The following is a 21,388-nucleotide window of genomic DNA, read 5'->3' on the forward strand; positions in this document are numbered from 1 at the left end:
CCACAGCGCCCCGCCCTCCGCCGGCCCCACCTGCCGGCGCGCGGCCTCCCGGGCGCAGCCTGCTCCTTCCACCTCCACACCTGCCTGACGCGAGGGCGCCGAGCGCACCCCTGTCCCGCCTGGCCCTGGGGGCCTTGGCGCCCTGGGGGTCCGCCCAGCCCCGCCCCGCCCCAGCCGCGGCCGGAGGGACGCGGGCAGTTAACCCGCACGCTTGGCTTGGGATGGAAAGACCCATCCCATCTCTGCTTGGACGTCCCACGCGATGTCCGCGAGCGCGCGGGGCCGGCGGCCATTGACGTGTGGCTGGTGCAGCCAAGGACCGAATGCTTTTAGTTTTATTTAGTTCATGTAAGTGACCAGAAGTGGCTGTCGCGCAGCACAGGCAGTGTTGTGGGCCCATCGGAAAGCTGCCTGGAGCAGGGTCTGGGGGAGTGGGGGTCCTCAACCCGAGTAGGAGCAGACTGTGGGACCGCAGCCTGGAGATCAGTCCCTCCCGAGCTCTGAGCTCCACTCCACGAGCTCAGGATCCACAGTGGAGACGCTGCCCCTGTGGGGTCTGCCCGGAGTCCCTCCCTGGCAGTGTCCAGGGGTCCTTGAGGGGCGCTGGGGACCTTGTGGACCTCCCAGGGAGATTTCTGCTTCCTAAAGACCCGGGCAGGCTGCAGGGGTCCTGGGAGGAGGGCGTTTTAGGCATCAGAGGGAGTTGCATGTGTGAGAGAGAGATAGAGGGAGAGAGAATGTGACTGCTGCGCGTTGTGTCAGAGAGAAGTGGGGTGTGAGTTGGTGGTGTGAGTAGGTGTGTGTGGGGTGTGAGTGTGGCTGTATTATGCAGGCATGGTTGGTGTGTCCATCCCCTCTGTCATCGCCATCAACCTGTGTGGTCCTGCCTGGATGACCCAGTCCCCACCTGCTTCATTCAGCATTTGGGGGTGGCCTGGGCCCCCCACGCCCACCCCTTGGGGTCCGCTGGCCTAGGCCAACTCTCATCCTGCTGTGTGTGCCTTGTAGATTTCTCTTTGCTGCCTAGTCCTCATCAGCCAGCCTTCCCAGGTCCTCTCCGTCCTTGCCCATTATCACCCGAACAAAGCTGGCCTGTGCAGACTTTGCGGTGGGGTAGATGGTGAGAGGGCTACGGCTCAACCCAGGCCATCTACAATTGGGACTAAATATTGGGCCCGTCAGCCCCAGCGGTCACCTCCTTGCTGATGCCCGTCCTTCCTGCCAGGTCCCTCCCTCGTCCCATCCTGCTCAACAGTCTCAGCCCCTCTGCCTAAGAGACAGTCCCTCCTTCTCTGTCACTGCCTGACGTCACCCAAAGCCCCAGGGAACTGTCCCCCCCCCCCACGGGGACAGAGCAGGAGCAACCACCATCTTCCCGCTCCACATTTGCCCACAAATCTGTGTTTTGTAACCCGCAGATCCCACAGAGCGGGGGTGCCAACCTGTTGGGGAAAAGGACGGGGAGCGGGCTTTCCAGTGGACTCATCGTGTATTCTGAGCACTTAAGGACTCCGGGTTAGCACGGTGCTGCTCCCACCTCCGCGTAAATGAGACTCCTCGACTAGAATTCATCAGTGAGACGATTCATCCACGGACTCTGAGGAAGTCTGGAAGACCGTCGTTCCTCAGCTCAATTACAGCACTGTGCAAACCAGCGTGTGCATGCAGGGCACACCGTGAACCTGGGCTCCCAGGTGTGCGCGGTCCACCTCGGTGAAAGTGCAGGCCAGACAGGGAGGGAGCACGGCTCGCGTGTCCCGTGGGTGTGCTCACATGGGGGCGGCTGCCCTGACTATGGAGAGCTGGCTGGTGATAAATGTGGCGACAGAAACAAGAAACAGGATCTAGCTGGGCTAGAAGGTAAAGCTTGTTCATGACCAGCCCACAAGGTGGCGCAGAAGCAGGAGGGCGGTGCAGGTAACCGGTCACTGACATCACCGTGTGATGCCCAAGGACCTGTCCCCAGACATCTACCTCCATTCTCTGTTGGAGATGAGGGTCACTACCCGCTGGCTGCAGAGGGAGCCGGCTGTCCAAGGACCAGGACGTGGAGGTCACTGGGACACTCACCATGGGCAAGATCTCTTGCGAAGGACCTAGAGGAGCTTTGGACCCCTCCTGAGCCCACATCCTGGAGGACTGTTTATTTGGGGGCTGGAGTGTCCCCTGGCGTTGTGAAACGGGTCTCCCAGGAAGGGCATGGAGTTGTTCTCATTGGTCTGTGGCTCCTGACGCCAGTCTCCTGAACCCCGGGCCTGCTTCACCCCAAGGGCTTCAGCTTCAGGACCGTCAGAGTCAAAGCAGAGCAGAGGTAAAATGCCCCAAGAAAGGGAAAGTGGAAAACCAGAGGCACAGGACAGAGTGCAAGGAAATTATAGCGACAGAAAGACTGAGGGGCGCCTGGGTGGTTAGTTAAGGGTCTGATTTTTATTTTCAGCTCAGGTCATGATCTCAAGGTCGCAAGATCCAGCCCCAAGTTGGGCTCCATGCTCAGGATTCTCTCCCTCTCCTTCCACCCCTCCCCCGCACTGGCACGCACACATGCTCTCTTTCTAAAATAAATAAATAAATAATAAATAAATAAATATTTTTAAAAAAAATTTAAAAGAGAAATACTGGGAAGAAGCACAAAACCCACAAAGGTGTGGATGGCTTCCCCAGTGCTGGACTCTATCTACTTCACCTGCCATCAGCGCTCAGCTCTGCTGAAAGGACAGAAGCTGCCAAAGGCAGAAAAGAGCACACGCAAGGGAGGAGGGAGGCAGGAGTCTGGTTTAGGAGGAACAGGGCCAGGTTCCAGGGCCCAGTCTGAGGTAGCCCAGCTTTCTGATCTGAAGGAGGGCTTGTGCATGGCTCTTTCTGGAGCACGGGCCAGGCAGATGGCCATGATAGGGATCCCCAGGCATGACCCAGACACACAGGGTGTATGCGTGTGTCTGTTTGTCCAGTGTGTCCACACATGTGTGGGTGTATGTGCATGTTTGTGTACTGTGCATTTGTGTATGCTATGTGTGCGTGAGCCTGTGTGTGTAAGAATGTTTGAACACTGTATGAGGCACATGTATGCATCTGTGTGCTTTGTGTACAGCACTCAAACATTCCAACACATGCTTTTTCCCTGAGCCCTTTAGAGAGTATATTTACACTCTGTGCCTTTCACTCATGAAATCACTCGATCCATTAGTGTCACACTCTTACTTATGATACACACCCGTAGTGTGCCAAGGTCTGCTCTGTGTGCGATGCAGTCTTACAGTTCACGTAAGAACATATTTGCATTCATAGGTCCATTTCATCCAAGAAGACTTTCAAGGTCAGACACAGCCCTCGATCCTCACCTTTCTCCAAGGACCTCCTGTTAGGCTAAGGAGGTAAGTGGGGTGGAACTCCCAGAGAGGACACAGGGCTTGGGGCCAGAAGGTCAGGGCTCAGTTCCGATACAGCACGAGCCAGCTCTGTGGCCTTGAAGTCGCTGAGCAGTAACAGATCAAACTATTGACCAACCTGATCGTTTTGACTGCATTGGTCAGTGGTCTGGAAACATCAGAGTTGACCTCACAGAACAACTGTGACTCCTGATCAGGACCAGAACATATTCACAGTGGGGTGGCTGGGCCTCTGAGTCTGTGTTGAGCAGGTGGCCGCTGTGGGGAGTTCAATGGGATGGTGAGAGCCAGAGGAGGTGGCTCGGTCACCAATCCCCAGGGCTTGCACCATGTCAACAGTGCCCCTTGCCCTGCCTTGCCCTGTCCTTCAGGTGGAAGCCAGGTGTTCAGTGTGCCAGGCTGAAAATGTTCACTGGATGCCCACTTGATCAGGAATAGCTTTCTCAAGGCAGAGAGGTTTGCAGTGAGATTCGAGGTGAGCACAGACAGATTTGCACATCCTGTGTGAACGGAGGCACCTGAATATGTGGTAATGAGCATCCTCAAATTATTAGACAAACAGTTTGGCCCTCACTGAATGCCATAGCAGTGTGGTTGAAAATTGGAATTATTGACTAAAACAGTCAAAACTGCCAGATCGGCCATTTTTAATTGGCTAGTTTTTATCATTTAAACACAGCTAGCTGCCTGGGTGTCTATGCAAACAGTGCACCGGGGTGTGAGTCATCTGAGGGTCCAGTCGCACCTGAGAGGGAAAGCAGCTGCCAGGCCCCAGAGAGGAGCTGTGTGGGCCACGAATGAGCCCTTTCCACCCCCACTGCTGCAGAGGGGGCACCCCATGGCACTCAGTCACCAGGAAGCCACCTGCCACTCCTGAAGTCTTGTCCCAAGGGCACCTGCCTCCTCTCACCTCTGCAGCACACCTCCTGGCCCCCAGACAGTGACAGCCCCAGAACAGGGAGAGGCGAGCTGCAACCCCCAGGTGGCTCCTAGACCCCCAAACTTGGAAGAATTAGGTTGCGCATGTTGGATGCTGTGTTATTGGCCTTTTGCCAGCCGGCAGAGGCTAAGGGGCAGGAGGTACAGCTGACCTGCGTGGTATGGACTTGGCGGTGTCCACAGGCACTGCTTCCCTATGGCCAACGGCTCTCCCGTTTGTCTCTGTGGCCTTCTCCCACCAAACGTGTCTGTCAAGATGTGCCACCAGGTAAAGGCTTGGGCTTGAACAAGCCCAGGGGGATGCTCTATCCTGGAATGCAACATGGGCTGGACGTTTTCCGAGCTGGCCCCGGAGGACTGTGTCTTGGTTCCTGAAGCCCGGGGCCATTCCCTGGCCTGCATCTGTGTCTTCCTTGGCTCTGCAGGCTCCCTGCGTCCCATGCAGCTCTTGGCTTTGCCAGGTTTGCTGGATATCTCTCGGTCACTCTGCTCACAGGCTTGCAGGCCTGTGTAAGTCAACCGGCCTCAGATTCTTTATTACTAATAAACAGTCATGAGTGGTTAATGAGAGAAATGTCTAACTTTATCCAGCACTGGCAAGGTGCTGGACAATGATCGCAACAATGGGTGGGCACTGTGAATGCCCCCATTCTACAAGTGAGGAGACCAAGCTGAGGAGATTCAAACCATCTTCCCACGATCCTACAGCCAGTTTAAGTGGCAGAATCAGAGTTCAAATCCACAGTGTCCGGCTGCAGAGTCCAACATCCCACTTCCAGCCCTTATTGGTTCACCGTTTGATGGTTTGGTGAGCCAGCTCTGGAAGCCAGTCCTTCCGAAGGCGTCTAGGCCTGTCCAGAGCAGGGGTCAGCCTGCCCAGCAGGACACTGACTGGGTGCTGTTTAGGGTGGTGATGCCAGAGGTATCTGGCATCATGAGGGGGTTCAAGTTTAAATCAGTGTTGTTTCTTTCACTTAAAGTCAGAAGGGGATACATCAGGAAAAACCTGAGGCAATGTGCCTTTAGTGGACTTGACCAAAAGTTAAACTTTGCAGAAAGTCACATTCTCTCTGCAAGCCGGCTAATCAGTATATTTCTGGAAAACATCCATATCCTATGGTGCTTTCCCAGAATGTTCTAGATGGACAAGAACCTGGCTGAAAGTCTCCTGGTAAAGCAGCAGAAAAAGATGAAGCCAGCCTTGGGCACTGCCTCGCCTCTGGGAGACCTTCTCCTACCACCTGATTTCCCCTAGGTTATCAGCCAGCATTCATGCCCCTCGACCCACAGGGATCACTGTGCCACAGAAAAGTCTAGCTTGCCTAGTATCAAGTCCTTTCAACCAAGGCTATAAACAGCCTGGACCTCCTGTCAGCTCTCTGACCAGCTCAGCTCTCTGCCAGCTTGGAAGCCAACCATATGCAATCTGATATGTCTTAAATGTATCAGCTTGAGTGTCCTTGGGCCACTTTCAATTAAAGTAACTATGAGTGTTGTCATTTGGATTTCAGAACTTGAATTCCCACAAAACAAGACTCTATTGATTCATTTGCAATGAGAGAGGCTCCCCATTTACAATTTGTGTTTCAGCCTGAGGGTTATAGAAGACCCTACAAGCCTCAATTAATTAAAGTACAGTCCCCTTTGGAAAGGCAAGTATCTCTCCAACCAAATGGAGCAGAGCTAAGAACACATGGGGTTGTGGATTAGTCCCAAATCAGAATTCAAATGTTTATTGGCAAAGCCAAACCAACACAGCCTTACATCTGAGTCTGACTTAGTTCCCAACAGGTAACATTTGAAAACCAAGTGGCTTTGGGGATGAGGTAGACAGGAAATCCCAATTTGAATGCCATGCACTCACACACCACTTTAAGACATTACTAATGCCTTCCCGAGCACCACCTTAGTGGCCTCCCCATGTGTAAGTTATCAGTGGGTAAGCTTCATTCACAGCTACCACTTACTCCGCAAAACACTACAGTGCATAGGAGGGTTGTCAAGAAATATACTCTGAAATAAGGAAAGGGGGAATTTTTCAGAAGCGCTTCACATCTGATACTGCACTGATGTGAGATGTGCATTATCATCCAGATTTTAGAGATCAAGTCAGGCTCAGAGAGTTTTCATAACTTGCCCAAGCCTCACAGATAAAATAAACTAAACCAGAATGCGAAGCCAGATTTAATCTCAAAGCCACACCAGAATGTCCCAAAGGGTGTTTCACAGAAATCCAGAACTGAGATAGATGTTCCTAGTATGGAAACTTTTAAAGGAGACCGCCGTCTTGTCAAAAAGCCACAAAAACAAACTTGAAAAAGGCTCCTACTAGCCAAATTCAGCAGACGTATAAAAATGTACTGTTGATAATGACTCTAAGAAAGCATTAATAACATTCAGTAGTTGCTAGGGCACCAACTCATTCTTCTAAAAATTGGGGGAAAAAAAGAAATCAAAGCATTTATCCTGACTTTGCTGCATGAATAACATTTCAGGGTACCCAAATGATTTTTGAAGTTCTTCTCTGCAGAAAAAGGTGACCAGGACAAAAGAATAACATATTTAGAAAATCACCATTGTGCAACTCCTAGTTAAAAATAGATTCAGATAACAATAATCAAATGCTGATAACTAAAAGCGGGGCATGACAGGATGGATCTACCAGATATATTCAGAACATTCCATGCTAAAACCAAGAATACACATCATTTTTGAGCGCACATGGAACATTCTCCAGGATAGATCACATTAGGCCACAAAACAAGTGTCAACAAATTCAAAAAGACCAAAGTCATACCATGCATCTTTTCTGACCAGACCACTATGAAACTAGAAATTAACCATAAGAAAAAATCAAGAAAGACCACAAATACATGGAGGTTAAATAACACCTACTAAACAATGAATGGGTCAACCAAGAAATCAAAGAAATAAAAATATACATGGAAACAAATTAAATTGAAAACACAATGTTTCAAAATCCTTGAGATGCAGCAAAAGCTGTTCTAAAAGGAAAGTTTATAGCAATACTTCAAGAAGCAAGAGAAATCTTGTGTAAACAACCTAACCTTACACCTAAAGGAACTAGAAAAAGAAGAACAAACAAAACTCAAAACCAGCAGAAGGAAAGAAAGAATAAAGATTACAGCAGAAATAAACAAAATAAAAACTAAAAAATAATAGAACAGATCAGTGAAACCAAGACCTGTCCTTTGAAAAGATCAAGAAAATTAATAAACCCCTAGCCAGACTCAAAAAAGAGAGAATTCAAATAAACAAAATCACTAATGGAAAAGGAGAATAACCAACACTACAGAAATATAAACAACTGTAAGATTATTATGAAAAATTATATACCAACAAATTAGACAAACTACAGGAAATGGATAAATTCCTAGAAACATATAACCTAACAAAATTGAAGCAGGAAGAAATAAAAAATTTGGGAAGACTGATTACCAGCAATGAAATTGAATCAGTAAGCAAAAAATTCCCAACAAAGACCAAACCATCCAATTAAAATATGGGCAGAAGAGGGGTGCCTAGGTAGTTCAGTCAGTCAGTTGAGCTTCTGATTCTTGGTTCTAACTCAGGTCATGATCTCATGGGTCGTGGGGTTGAGCTCCAAATCAGGCTCCCCACTTGGCATGAGTCTGCTTGAAGACTCTCTCCCTCTGCCCCTCCCCCTACTTGTGAGCATGCTCTCTCTCTCTCTCTCTCAAATAAAGAAATCTTTTTTTTAAAAATGGGCAGAAAATATGAACAAACATTTCTCCAAGGGAGACATCCAGATGGCCAACAGACACATGAAAAGATGTTTAACATCAATCATCATCAGGGAAATGCAGATCAAAACCACAATGAGATATCACTTCACACCAGTCAGAATGGCTAAAATCAAAACCACAAAACAACAGGTATTGGGGAGGATGTGGAGAAAAAGGATTCCTCGTGCACTGTTGGTGGGAACGTAAACTGGTGCAGACACTGTAGAAAACAGTATGGAGGGTCTTCAAAAAGTTAAAAACTACTCTATGATGCAGTAATAGCACTACCGGGTATTTACCCCATAGAAAAACACTAATTTGAAGGAATACGTGCACCCCTATGTTTACTGCAGCACTGTTTACAATGGTCAAATTATGAAAGCGGCTCAAGTGTTCATCGACAGATGAATGGAGAAAGACGTGGTTGGTTATACATATACACAATGGAATATTGCTCAGCCATAAAAAAGAATGAGATCTTGCCATTTGCAACAACTTGGGTGGAGCAAGAGAGTATTATTCTAAGTGAAATAAGTCAGTCAGAGAAAGACAAATACCATAAGGTTTCACTCATGCGTGGAATTTAAGAAACAGAACAAAGGAACAAAGGGAAAAAAAGAGAAAGAGAGAGAGGGGCAAGCCATGAAACGGACTCTTAACTACAGAGAACACACTGCTGATGACCAGAGGGGAGGTGGGTGAAACAGGTGGTGGGGACTAAAGAGTACACTTACCAGGAGCACAGAGTGATGTGTAGAATTGCTGAATCCCTATATCGTACACCTGAAACTCATATAATAATACAGTATGTCAACTACACTGGAAATAAATTTAAAAACTTCCAAAAATGGGGCAGAACATCATCAACATGGCAGAAGAAGAGTTTTCTAATGTCTTACCCCAAAAGAACATAAATTTTGACAATCACCCACAGAAGAGACAGCCCTTATGGAAGTCCAAGAGTCTAATGGAGAAGTTCCAGCATGTTGTTGGAGCACAAGATAATAGCAATATTAATGATTATTCTTATTCATGATTGGATACACTAGAGAGGGAAGGCGGTTTGTGTCCCCCCTCCCCCCAAGCAGCACAGCTCAGGGCAAGAGAGCCCTTCCAGGTCCCTCACTTCTCCTACAGGGTAGAGGGGGGCAGTAAGAGCGTGAGTGAGCATCTAGCTTCCCCAGTTGTACAGGATGCCACCAAAGAAACACATTTCCTTCTCACCCCCATAGAATACTGAGTGCACTGCGTAGCCTGGGGAATGTGGGGAGGAGGCAGGAGCACCTGGAGGCCTGCCAGTGAACCATTGGGTCCCCTTGCCTATGAATCCCATCAGATGGCCCACAGGCACCCTACAGGCCCCATGTGTCACCCACACACTCCCCAACCCCACGACCAGCTCCCTGTGCATGCCCATGTGGGAGTAAGCTTCTACAGATGGCTGGACTGTGGGACCAGGAGAAACCACACAAACCTGAGAATTCAGCACTGTCCTAGAGAAAGCGAAAGGGAGGCTGTCAGCACCTGGCCTGGCTCTGCAGGACAAAGTTTAAGAGTTTCTTCTCAAGAGAGCACAAGTGTGGAGCAGCCATATCCACAGAGATGGTCTGAGAAAGCCTGACTTCTTCACAGACCTTGTGGTTCCAATCTGATCCTGAGAATTCTAGAACCAGACTAGACAGGCAGCTTATTAAATTCTTACTTGGTTTACTTAAGCAAAGTAACTCTAGGTCTAGAAAACAAAGGTGACTTGGAACCTCGCAATGACATCAAGGCCTCTCCCTCAGTCCCTGTGAAATCACCAGATACATAAAGCCTGGGGCTTTGGGGAGGATGCAGGTATCACCAGTGTGTTATAACTTTCCCTCCTTCTTCCAAAGAACTGTAGCCGTCACTAGTCCTGGACAGGGCAGGGCAGATGCTAACACTTCTCAGGGACTGCAGGGCGGTGACTGTGGGCTCATGCACACCCTTGGCAAGCCAGGATGTCACTATGGCCTGGCACCATGGGACCCCCAAACACACCCCATGCCATTTCCCTGGTGACTGAGTGTACCCCCGGGATGTCAGCCTCAGTAATGGGAGCTATAGATTATTCCCCAACCTTGCAATGAAGAGGTACTGAAGTATGGAAGCAAAGAGAAAGTCTTTGAGCGCCCCCTCCCTACAAAGATATTAAGTCAAAACCAATCCTATGGATGAGCAACGTGGCATATTGGTAAAACTGAATACCACTCAACAATAAAGAATGATCTACAAAGGCGTGCCAAAAAATGGAAGAAGCTGGACAGAGAAGAGTATTTCATGAAGCTCAAAAGAGGGCAACATCCCCCACGGTGACAGGGGTCTGAACAGTGGCTACTTCCTGCAAGAGCGAGGGCCGGAGAGAACTTTCTGGGGTGATGGAAATGTTCTCATCTTGACGGGGGTATGGGTTATGTGGTTGAATGTACCTTTTAAAACTCATCAAACTGTAAACTTAAGCTCAGTGAGTTTAACCACATGTAAGTTATTCAGTTTTTTAAGAAGTGACAGCAGTTTCTCTAGAATTTCAGAGATCTGTACTCCTGTCGAAGATTTGCACGATGCCAGGTGGTGACTCCCATCACACGACTTTTACCCCAGCGTGGCCTGCGTGGGAAGTGAGAGGCGTCTTGGAATCTTGGACTACAGAAATGTCCTCATGACCATGGCAAAAATGCAAGAGGACAGCAGGCCTGGATTTGAACTCAGCAGCAATCACTCCCGAGTCATGCTACAGCTAGCACACACCACATGGCCAGCCAAGGAAGCAGGCAAGCGTGACCCAAAGTGGGAGAGCCTGTGTATGGCGTGGTAAGCTCTGTGGACACATGACAGCTAGCACAGCCCCACCACTAAGAAAGAGCAGTCCTTGGGAACTCTCAGAATTGGTTGGTATACATTCTTACCATTTCCTGGATAAACCTAAAAGCTGCTAACTGTGCAACACCCCAAATCAAAAGGTTTTCCAACTACAGGGCAGACTGATTTGCCGTTTGCCTTAAACCAAGCAGGACAAGGTTTCCATGCCGTTGGGGCTGTATGCCGCTGTGGGAAAGGGTAGCATGAGAACCACAGTGTGAGCTCCTGGGTTTTGCAGCACAAGCAGGCACTCTACAGTAATTATTTTCTTCTGGAAGAGATGATTTTGGCTTGCTGTGGACCCTCAGAAATGAATATTTGGGTCACCCCAGCAGAAGACCCTCACCAAACTTTCAGGGGAATGTGGAATGGGTGGCAAGACGGGGTGTCACAGAGCCCCAGCCACCAAACAGTGCTGGTCCCAGGCTGTTTCCCTGCATGTTCCTTTCCTGTCTCTGTCACGTGCATTTTATGTACTTCAGCTCATTTCATGGTCCCATTCTGTCACCCACTACTGAACATAAATTGTGCTATTTAATGACATGAGTAGCACTGGGCCTGCAGATCTCTGACAGCATTCAGGCAGCCCTAGAGGAAGACCAGAAACTCCCTCCCGCAGGGTCTCCCTGCTGGGAATGGCGGCTCAAATGCAGGACTGCCTCCCGTGTTGGCCAGGGGACCTTGCTGGGTTCCACGTGTACTGAACAGAAAAGGCATTTGGCAGTGGGTGGGCAAGGACACGGTGCACCAGAATGGAAGTGGGATCTCTTGGGGGAAGTTGCCCAATATCTGAATTTCCTATGCCTGTGTGAGTTTTGGTGGAAGATGGGGGTCAGTATGAGCTTCCTGTGGCTGCTTTGACAAATTACCACAAATTTGGGGGCTTAAAACAACACAGATGCATTCTCTCACAGCTCTGGAGGCCAGCGGTCCACGGTCTCACTGGCATCAATCGAGGTCTTGTGGGGCCACGCTCCCTCTGAAGCCTCAGCGGGTGGCTCCATTCATGCTTTTTCCAGCTTCTGGTGGGGCTGCTGGCAGCCCTTGGCTCGTGGCCACTTCCCTAGTCTCCGCCTCCGTGGTCACTCTGCCTTCTGTGCATGTGACAAGTCTGCCCCCTGGCTCCCTGGTAAGGACCTTCAGGATGGCATCAGGGCCCACCAGATAAACCAGGATAACCTCCCCCAACTCAAGATCCTCAACTTCATCACATCTCTAAAAATCTATTCTGCCATGTAAGGTAACATTGCCCAGTTCCAGGGATTTTAACAAATACTTTGGGAGCCATTACCCAGACTACCACAGGGCCCCTCAGTGAGCATGAATCCACACGCTATGTTTACCCCAGAAATTTACTTTTGTAAAATGATCTACTCTAGAAACTTATCAACAATGGTCTTAAAGTAAGACAGAGATGTATTTGAATGGGAGCTATTATCCCTGAAAACTCACTTCTTTTCTACCAGGAAAGCAAGACCTACCACTTACTGAGTCTGAGTCCACATAGAGGGTGATCGGGATGGGCTGCTGTGTAGATAAATGCATTTGGTGCGTGCTCATCGATCCTGCAACCAGACAAGACCAGAGCCCATCTACCAGATTCAGGATGGGGCCAAACTGGCATTGCCACAATGTACCACGTAACCAGAGGAAACTTCATGCTGTGGGCCCCATCCAAGGAGTGGAAGGGCTGGATGAGGGTAGAGTGTCATGGAGGCTCTTTCTGGTGGCCATGACACCTGGGGTCAGCATGCTGTGGGGTCTCTGACACTCAGTAGGTGCAACCATGGTGCTGGGGTAAAGACTGCCTTAGCTGAACCTGGAGAGGTCATGGTGCGAGAGTCCATTCTGTTGTGCAAGTTGATTTATGGGCAAGTATTGGAAGCCTGACTCGTGTCTGCCCTCCGTACACAGTTTCCCTGTCACGCCCATCTGTCCCCGAGGCAGGAGATCCAGAACCTTTGAAACTGTTCTGCATGAGCATCTCAAGTACATTCGGGCTGCTAATTCACCTTTGTTCACCGGTGGGAGAAGCTTCATGTGCCGTGACTGACAGAGGCTGGAGAAATGTCCCCAAGGGACACAGGATTGCCTGTCAGATGCTGGTGCCAGGAATCTAGAGAAATGTAAATCAGGAAATTTCCCCTTCCTGGAAAAAAACACCAAAAAACGGCCACCACGTGACAGAAAAGCCACATAATATGTTAGCAGGAGAATTAAGACACCTCTGCTTAAATTAATCCTTCAGAAATGTCCCTTATTTTAGAAAGAAGTATGGTTCAGTCACGAGTTAGCTATAAAAGGTCCCAGAATGTCCGTGAGAGTGCGGGCCTGAGCAGGGCGGCTGCAGAGCCTTCAGCAAGCACGTGCTCCTGGACACTTTTTTAGATGTAGGCTCCTTGTCCAGCCTGGAGCCCAACATGAGGCTTGAACTCACGATCCTGAGATCAACACCTGAGCTGAGATCAAGAGTCAGACGCTTAACCGACTGAGTCACCCAGGTGTCCCGCTCCTGGACACTTCTACAGGCATGCTCAGCCCACCCCTCACAGCCACTCTTGCTCCTGGAGCACAGAGAATGAGGCCTTCACCCCGCTCTGACACTTAGTGTGACCCTCTGTCCCAGGTCAGTGCCATGTGCACTGTCACCAGTTTTTCCCAAGGACAAAGGCACGAGAGTGAGCCATCAGTGGTCCTAAGGGTGGCGTCACTATATTTTATGTTGAATATTTTCAAAATAAGCAAGGTGGTACAGCCGCTTCTTCCTAGTTTTCTCGTTATTCAATTCTGAGAGTTATCTTGAGAAATAGTTCTCACCTTAGAAATGGTTTATAGTTTAAATGTTTTGTGTTAGGACAGTTTTTAAAGAACAGTCACCTTTCCTCATAGATCTGCAGTTAGCAAAGGGCTGACTAGCCTGCCAGAGACGGTCCCACAACAAGGGACCATAACACGGGCCACTGGGCTGTGGCAGCACGGCACAGCCTCACCAAGTGGGAGTGGAGCCCCCTTCCCTGCCCTGGGGCTGGTTTTCACGCCACCAGGCTAGTCCTGGGTGTCTGATGAGTGAAGTGGGGACACCAACCAATGTGGTCATGTCTGTTGTTTGCTGCCTCATCCCTGGAGGGTGCTTTGCTCTTGTACAGGGCTTTTTGTTGGAGGTTAACACATGGCATTAAGATTTCCGTTCCCTCTTGCTGCCTGGCCACTCCTGCCCATGCCCCGGGGGCCTGTCCCCAGGGTAAACATCTGGCTTTGGTGAGCGGTGTGTCCTTCCGTGGGTTTTCTGTCCTTCTGTGGTGCCCACACGCACATCTCTGAGCCTCTTTCCACGGTCTGCACAGTGGTCTGGCATCTTCACTTTGTGTGGCCATCGTGTCTTCCGTGCTTCCAGGAGCTGGCCTAGTGGTGTTCACAGGTGTAGAGATCTGTGTCTGCGTGCCTCCAAGTTGGTAACAACATCCTTTGCCAAAGATGTCTATGCTTTCTTTTCCTCACATCTGATTCTGTTTACGTTTTTGTTAAATCGTTAATACAAAAGAATACAACACGTGTAAGGTTATGAATAGTAAAATGAGCACACAAATACCTATTCCCCAGTTTATTTCCATAGTTACCGCTGAAGAATCTTAAATGCTCTCCCACCTTTCCCTCCCATACTCAGTGTTCTGAATTCTTATCTATTCCTTGTGTATCGATATATTATCAATACATGTTAATATAATATGAATATATAATTATAATTAATGGTTATTATAATTAACATAATTATAATATATTGTATTATTATATTATAATATTAATATAATAGTATATTGATACGTGAGCATAAGCAATATGCCCTCTGAAGGGGGTCAGAGCTATTTCCACCTGCTGTTGCAAACACTGCTATTGCAAACACGGGTGCTATGAGTGTCCTCGTGCATTCCCAGGAATTTCTCTAGGGCATATACCTAGAGAAGGATTTTATGGACTATTTTGGCCCGATAGAAATTGAATTATGTTTTTTCACAAATTGGATTATTTCTCCCATCAAGACTGACACAAGATAAAAGAGAAAACCTGACCGCTTTGAAAACTCATATATAAATTTAAAAAACTAATTAACCTCTTCCCACACAGAAAACGCCAAGCTCAGATAGACCGAGTGTTATAACAAAACCAAGGAACTATTTCCAATCTTACACAAACTCTTCCAGGGATCTAGAAAGATGGAGCATTCCTCATTTCTTTTTTTTTTTTTTTTTTAAGATTTTGTTTTTAAGTAATCTCTACCCTCAACATGGGGCTCAAACTCATGACCCCAAGATCAAGAGTGGCGTACTCCACCGTGACTGAGCCAGCCAACGAGGGGCTCGATCCCAGGACTCTGGGATCATGCCCTGAGTCGAAGGCAGGCACTAAACGACTGAGCAACCCAGGCAGCCCTCTCAGTTCATTTCTTAATACTAAAACAAACACCAGCAAGGACAAAAAAGTAAGAAAAAAATCACATTTGCCAATAGAATACATCTTAGCAAAGATGTCTAAAAAGTCCTATGTTCAAAATTAGCTAAAATAAGCAACCCCCACCTCCCATTTCTCAGATAGCTCAGAAAAACCTTACCGTAAATGCTCATAACTGTGGTAAGCAGTCCATTTCTGTACCTTCTTAGAGAAACAGATGGTGAAATTGGTGTTTCTTTACCGTTTTGCTGGGGGCAGAGGATAGAATGAGCATGTCCCATCTGTCACAGGCGGCCACTCTGCCACGACACAGGGCCTGTGGCTAAGGGGTACATAGACCTGGTAACCTAGAGCAGACAAGCTGGGGTCTTGGACGAAGCAGCAAGGAAGCCCGAGGCTGGTCCTCCACTGGCACATGTCAGCTCTCCGAAAGAAAAGATAAAATAACAGTGATTCACCTTCAGGCTGAAGGACTCAGCTCTTGGTCACTTGTCCTTAGAGCCATCGGGCCCGTCTTGACATCCAGTAAAGCAGCATCAAGAGCACAGGAGGAGGCCGCTACAGGACCCCACATGGGCTCCTCTCCCTGCACCTGCCATGGCCACTCCCTCTACGTTAGCACCTTCTACTCTTGGCAGAATTCAACCCTTGTCTCTAAAGGGGAAGAGTCATACTAATATTTTTAAATAAAGTACACAAACAGATGTTGTCATCGCTTTTATTACTCAGTTTAAGCAACATTTTATATATATATATATATATATATATATATATAAATCATTTTTAAAACAACCATGTTTGCTAGAAAAGTCTTTTTTTCCCCTTTGCACCACAGGTTTCTGCTCTGCTCCACTGATACCTAGAGTCCTTTATATTAAATATATTATTTATGCAGGCACCAGGCAAAAGCTTAAGAACCTTTGAGTTTCCTACTTATAACTCCCTAAATAAATCCCACCCCTTATGATATGGGTTATTAACATTAAAAACACTAGGAAAATACATATTCATTTCACTTTCGCTAAGTCCTTTTTCTCCATTTTCACATGACCAAAGATGTTGGCTTGGTTATGAATTCAGAAGTGCTCCCAGAGTTCTTGATGATGATTCATAGAGAAACCTGAAGCATAAAGAAAGATGATTAACAACAGAAATCAGCGACTAAAATACCCAAATGTACATTTTCACAAAATAAACCTAGAAATATTTTGCAACTGAGTACACACTCAGAGAAAGCTGAAATAATCAGTAACTTTCACTAATTACTTCTCCGAGGTAAGATGGAGTGAGAATCCCCATCACTAGGAAACTGCACTTGGACAGAGCTGTCATCACTGCCTCCGCGGCCAACAGCAGTTCACGGAGTCCCCAAAGCATTCCTCATGCGAACAAAGCACCAGGCCAGGTTTTCTATAGGTGAACTCTTATTTACTCAGAAGTACTCTCATTTGTGAGGATCTAAAAGGATCCTCAGGACTCAGATACAGGGCAGATTCACAAACATGAGAAGTACATTTCACAATCATGGGCTTTCTCTCCACAAAAACACAAGATAAGTGAAAGCAATTTACCCCAAGACTCACTATTACAACGACACTTACTTTTAGACTCACCTCACTTCCCCTGGTCCTCCTCTACACACCCGTTCCAGGAGAGGCTTGCTCCTCCCTGCCCCACAGAGCCAGGTTTGGGCTGAGCCCATTCACGACACTCCCCCAAGCCTTGCGAGGAATCTACTTCATGCCAGGAGCCCTCACACGGCAGTCCTCACACGTGCATTTACAAGCGTGTGCTCCCTTCCTCCTCCACCACCTAGTAACTAGGAGGGTCCCCAGCACTCAGAGGGGATGCAGGCCCTAAACACAAACACCAGTCTCCATCCCTAGTGATGTCTCAGCTGACTCACTGTTCAGCGAGTGTCTGCCTGGGTTCTGCTCTTCGTGGAGACTAACCCACCACGTGGTCTACAACAGCCCTGTCTCCTATCAGTACAAACAGGGATGTAACTAAATTCTCTACTAGCCTCATTAAAAGAGATCAAAAGAATAAGGTGAAGTTCATCTTAATACATTTTATTTTACTCAATATACTCAAAATACATCAGCCTGTAATCAACATAAAAATAACACTGGCATACTTTAAAATGTTTTTTTTCACACTATCTTCAGAACCCAGCGTGCACTTAACACTTAGGTGCATCTCAGGTCAGACTCGCCACGTTTCACGTGTTCAATTTCCACATGCGACAAAGTGGCCACTGCAGGGGCAGCACAAATATAGAAAGATTTTGAGATTTTTCTCTTTACCCCTGGAATTCCATAATTTTATCCACAGACTTACTCAGGCATGATTTCTTTTCCATTAGTCCCATCCAGATTTAATGAAACGTGGTGAAAAAAAAAAAGAATCTTGAAATTCCACATTTCTTCATCTCTGTGAAGTTTTCTGCCATTATTTGTTAGATAGGCTGCTTTTCTTGGGTCTATTTCTCATCTGTCTTTACCCTGTGACTCCTCTTCATCAGTAAGTCTGTGTTCTGAGGTACTCCTCCAACGTGATCTGATTCAGACTGTCTGGAATCTGAGTCTCAACAGTGACACCTCTCCAGGGCATCAGGGACATTTTAAATTTAGGGTTTTTCATTCTACATCATCCTTTTGGGGTATAATTGATTTTTTTTTTAAAGATTTTATTTATTTATTTGACAGAGAGAGACAGCTAGCGAGAGAAGGAACACAAACAGGGGGAGTGGGAGAGGAAGAAGCAGGCTCCCAGCAGAGGAGCCCGATGTGGGGCTCGATCCCAGGACTCTGGGATCACGCCCTGAGCTGAAGGCAGACGCTTAACAACTGAGCCACCCAGGCGCCCCTAATTGATTTTTTCTTTGAAGACTCATATTATTAATTGTCTGGCCCACCACCGTTACTTGGCAATAGCTGTTCTGAATGTTTCTAATTGCTGGGCTACCCTACATGCAAGGCTGTTTTGTCCGTGCCCGAAAGACACCTCAGGCAGAGGTGGGATGGTGAATGGTGAGAGGCACCGGCCTGTGGAGGCCACCATCTCAGCAGCCAGCTGGAAGGGACAGTGGCAAGCCTTAGCCAAATTACCTCCCTGGGCCAGGGTTCTCGTGTGTGTCAAGACGTTTGAACCAAGTAATGTGCTCGCCCAGCTGAGCTCTCAAAGCCTTTAAACCTATGTCAGAAGCTGAGTCTTCACCCCATCCACCATCAGGCCCTACTGCCCCAGGAGGCTGTGTTCATGTGCTGAAGAACGTGCAATACAACCACAGCCACGGGATGGGCAGACAAAATCAATTTTCTGGGAAAAACAGTAAGATAAACAATGCCTGTTTTTATTTACATCCAGTTTTAATTTATCTACACCAAGGGGTCCACTGGACATTAATGATGATAGAAGCATGCTTCTAAATGAGCTATAAAAAGCATGCAGTCCCAAAATCATTTTAAAAAGACTATTAAAATTTCATGTAGCAGAATAAAATGGTATTATTCATCAATACTTGATAACCAAAAAGAGGTGATTTTGTCAGGGAGAGCTCCTTTCCTTCAAGGTCTAATAACAAGGTTTAATGTTGGGGGTTGCATAGGACACTACCAAAGTTGCCTACACATAGGCATGATTAATATTGGCAAGTAATTTGTTATTACAATCCATTTGCTCAGTGGGAAAAATTCATGATATAACCTGAACCATAAGAAATATTTATACTTCTAAAATTTCTAATTATAAATTTATTGCTATTTTCATACTATTTATGAAAGTAATAAATATAATCTACTTGGCATTTAAATGCACCAGCACGCTGGAAAATGTATGCCATTCCTCCTGAGAAAATACGTCCAATTTACAGTATGCTGTATTAGGTGAGACAATTAAAGTGCAACGAGAAGCATTTTTTATTTAGCACCCAACAGACCAGTTAACAAAATACTAACACTGCTAGAGAGAAAAGTAGTGTATTCGTTAAGGAAACATTTGCTTCTGGGGCGCCTGGGTGGCTCAGTTGTTAAGCATCTGCCTTTGGCTCAGGGTGTGATCCTGGCGTTCTGGGATCGAGCCCCACATCGGGCTCCTCCGCTATGAGCCTGCTTCTTCCTCTCCCACTCCCCCTGCTTGTGTTCCCTCTCTCGCTGGCTGTCTCTCTCTCTCTCTCAAATAAACAAAACAAAAAAAAAAATCTTAAAACAAAAAACATCTGCTTCTGAATTAATGCCCCATTGCCTAAAATATTAACTGGACCAAAGGGTTCCCAGAGTCTTAAAGATGGTAACTTGCCTTAATGCCTCTACCCCAACATCAAATCAGTAATATTTTCGAATTTAGTCTTAAATCTTGTCTATTTTCCATTAGATTGATTTTGTTTTAGACACTGGTTTTCTACAATGAGTTTCTTGCATATTTACAGAGCCCAAGTTTCATGGTCCAGTCCTACTGTCTTTTCCTTTTTTTTTTTTTTTTTAAGATTTTATTTATTTGTCAGACAGACAGAGGGAGAGAGAACAAGCAGGGAGAGCGGCAGGCAGAGGGAGAGGGAGAAGCAATCCCAGGACCCTGGGATCATGACCTGAGCTGAAGGCAGACACTTCACCGGCTGAGCCACCCAGGCACCCAAGTCCTATTTTCTTAAGATGTTTCCTCCTTAAAAGGAAGAACTCTTTTTGCCATCTGTGTATCAGCTATTAATACCCGCACAGAGCCCAACATGAGGCTCGATCCCACGACTCTGAGATCGTGACCTGAGCTGAAACCAAGAGTAGGATGCTTAACTGACCTCGCCACCCAGGGGCCCCCAGTTTTGAACTTCTAAGGCCTTTTTTTTCTCTCAATATAACTAACGTGATTCCAGTACTCACCTTAAAACTCAGTGCGAGTGGGAATAAAAGAAATTTCTAAGATGGAGCAAATGTCCCTGTTCCCTTACATCTTCACAATAGTACATACATAATACATACATAGTACATACATACCACTCTACACTCAAAAAACTTATCCTTGCAAAGGTTATTTCTAAGAACAAAGAAATCTTGTAAGACGCTTGGACTTCTGGGGCACCTGGGTGGCTCTGTCCGACTCCTGACTGCAGCTCAGGTCATGATCTCAGGGTCATGGGATCAAGCCCCACTTGGGCTCCTGGCTGGGCATGAAGTCTGCTCAAGATTCTCCCTCTCCTCTGCCCCTCCCCCAGCTCACACTCCCTAAATGAACAAATAAATAACATCTTTTTAAAAAATGCTTGGACTTCTGAGATTGCTATATCCTATGAAAATAACTTACCATTTATACAGGTTGTAATGTTGATGTGCCTGGTAAAAATATTTACACTGCCATGTGTTTTCTGAAATACAAACACTCCTCATTTCCTCCAACTCAGAAGATCATTTCCCTCTTCCCTGTAAGTGTCTAGAAATAAACAAGCTCATAAAACCTAAGAGACTTTTGGGTTTCTCCTTCAAATATACATTTGCAAACCAACTTTATTAAAACTGCCTGGTAAATATTCAATACTTTTTAGGGTGAAGTATATAATTGAACCCATTCCCTTTGCTCTCAACCAAGGTCATGCAAACCCCTACCTACTCTAGTGCTCGAGTCAATGCCCTGGTCCGTGGGGGCTTTCTCTTCCCGGTTCTGGCCACTGTAGAGACTGCAAGCTTTGCGTTGCCAGGTCCCCACAAGGCCCAGCCTTCTCCAGGAGACCCTGACAGTAAAAGCGGCACCTCAGGCCGCTGCCCCTATCGGGCCCCCCAGGGCAGCTGTCCAGCCAGCAGCTACCTCACTGGAACAGCACACGGAAGCTCACGGCATTGGCAGAGGGCTCCAGCTTTGGTTCCAGCAGCTCCCCGCCATCTCCCCTGTCCCCTGGAGACTGGATGTCCAGTGAGTCCCATCAGAAGGCCGCAGGACTTTTCCATCTATGGGACAGTCTCAGCTCTGGGGTGTGCA

General features: G+C 47.3%; 1 protein-coding gene across 3 annotated transcripts in view; it reads right to left on the minus strand.

The window, feature by feature from the left end:
- Positions 1 to 16,146: 16,146 nt before the first annotated feature.
- Positions 16,147 to 21,388, minus strand: part of NCAPG2 (non-SMC condensin II complex subunit G2) — a 63,837-nt gene continuing 58,595 nt past the window's right edge. For 2 of the 3 annotated variants that reach the window (XM_034640153.1, XM_034640151.1), the window contains one exon: positions 16,151 to 16,541. In XM_034640153.1, the coding sequence (XP_034496044.1) occupies positions 16,490 to 16,541 (52 nt within the window). In that variant the 3' untranslated portion in view covers positions 16,151 to 16,489. Of the gene's footprint in view, positions 16,542 to 20,719; positions 20,846 to 21,388 lie in introns of all 3 variants that reach the window. The other variant, XR_004619446.1, reaches the window with a different exon arrangement.

This window comes from Ailuropoda melanoleuca, chromosome 1 (genome assembly GCF_002007445.2).
Source record: "Ailuropoda melanoleuca isolate Jingjing chromosome 1, ASM200744v2, whole genome shotgun sequence".
Lineage (NCBI taxonomy): Eukaryota > Metazoa > Chordata > Mammalia > Carnivora > Ursidae > Ailuropoda > Ailuropoda melanoleuca.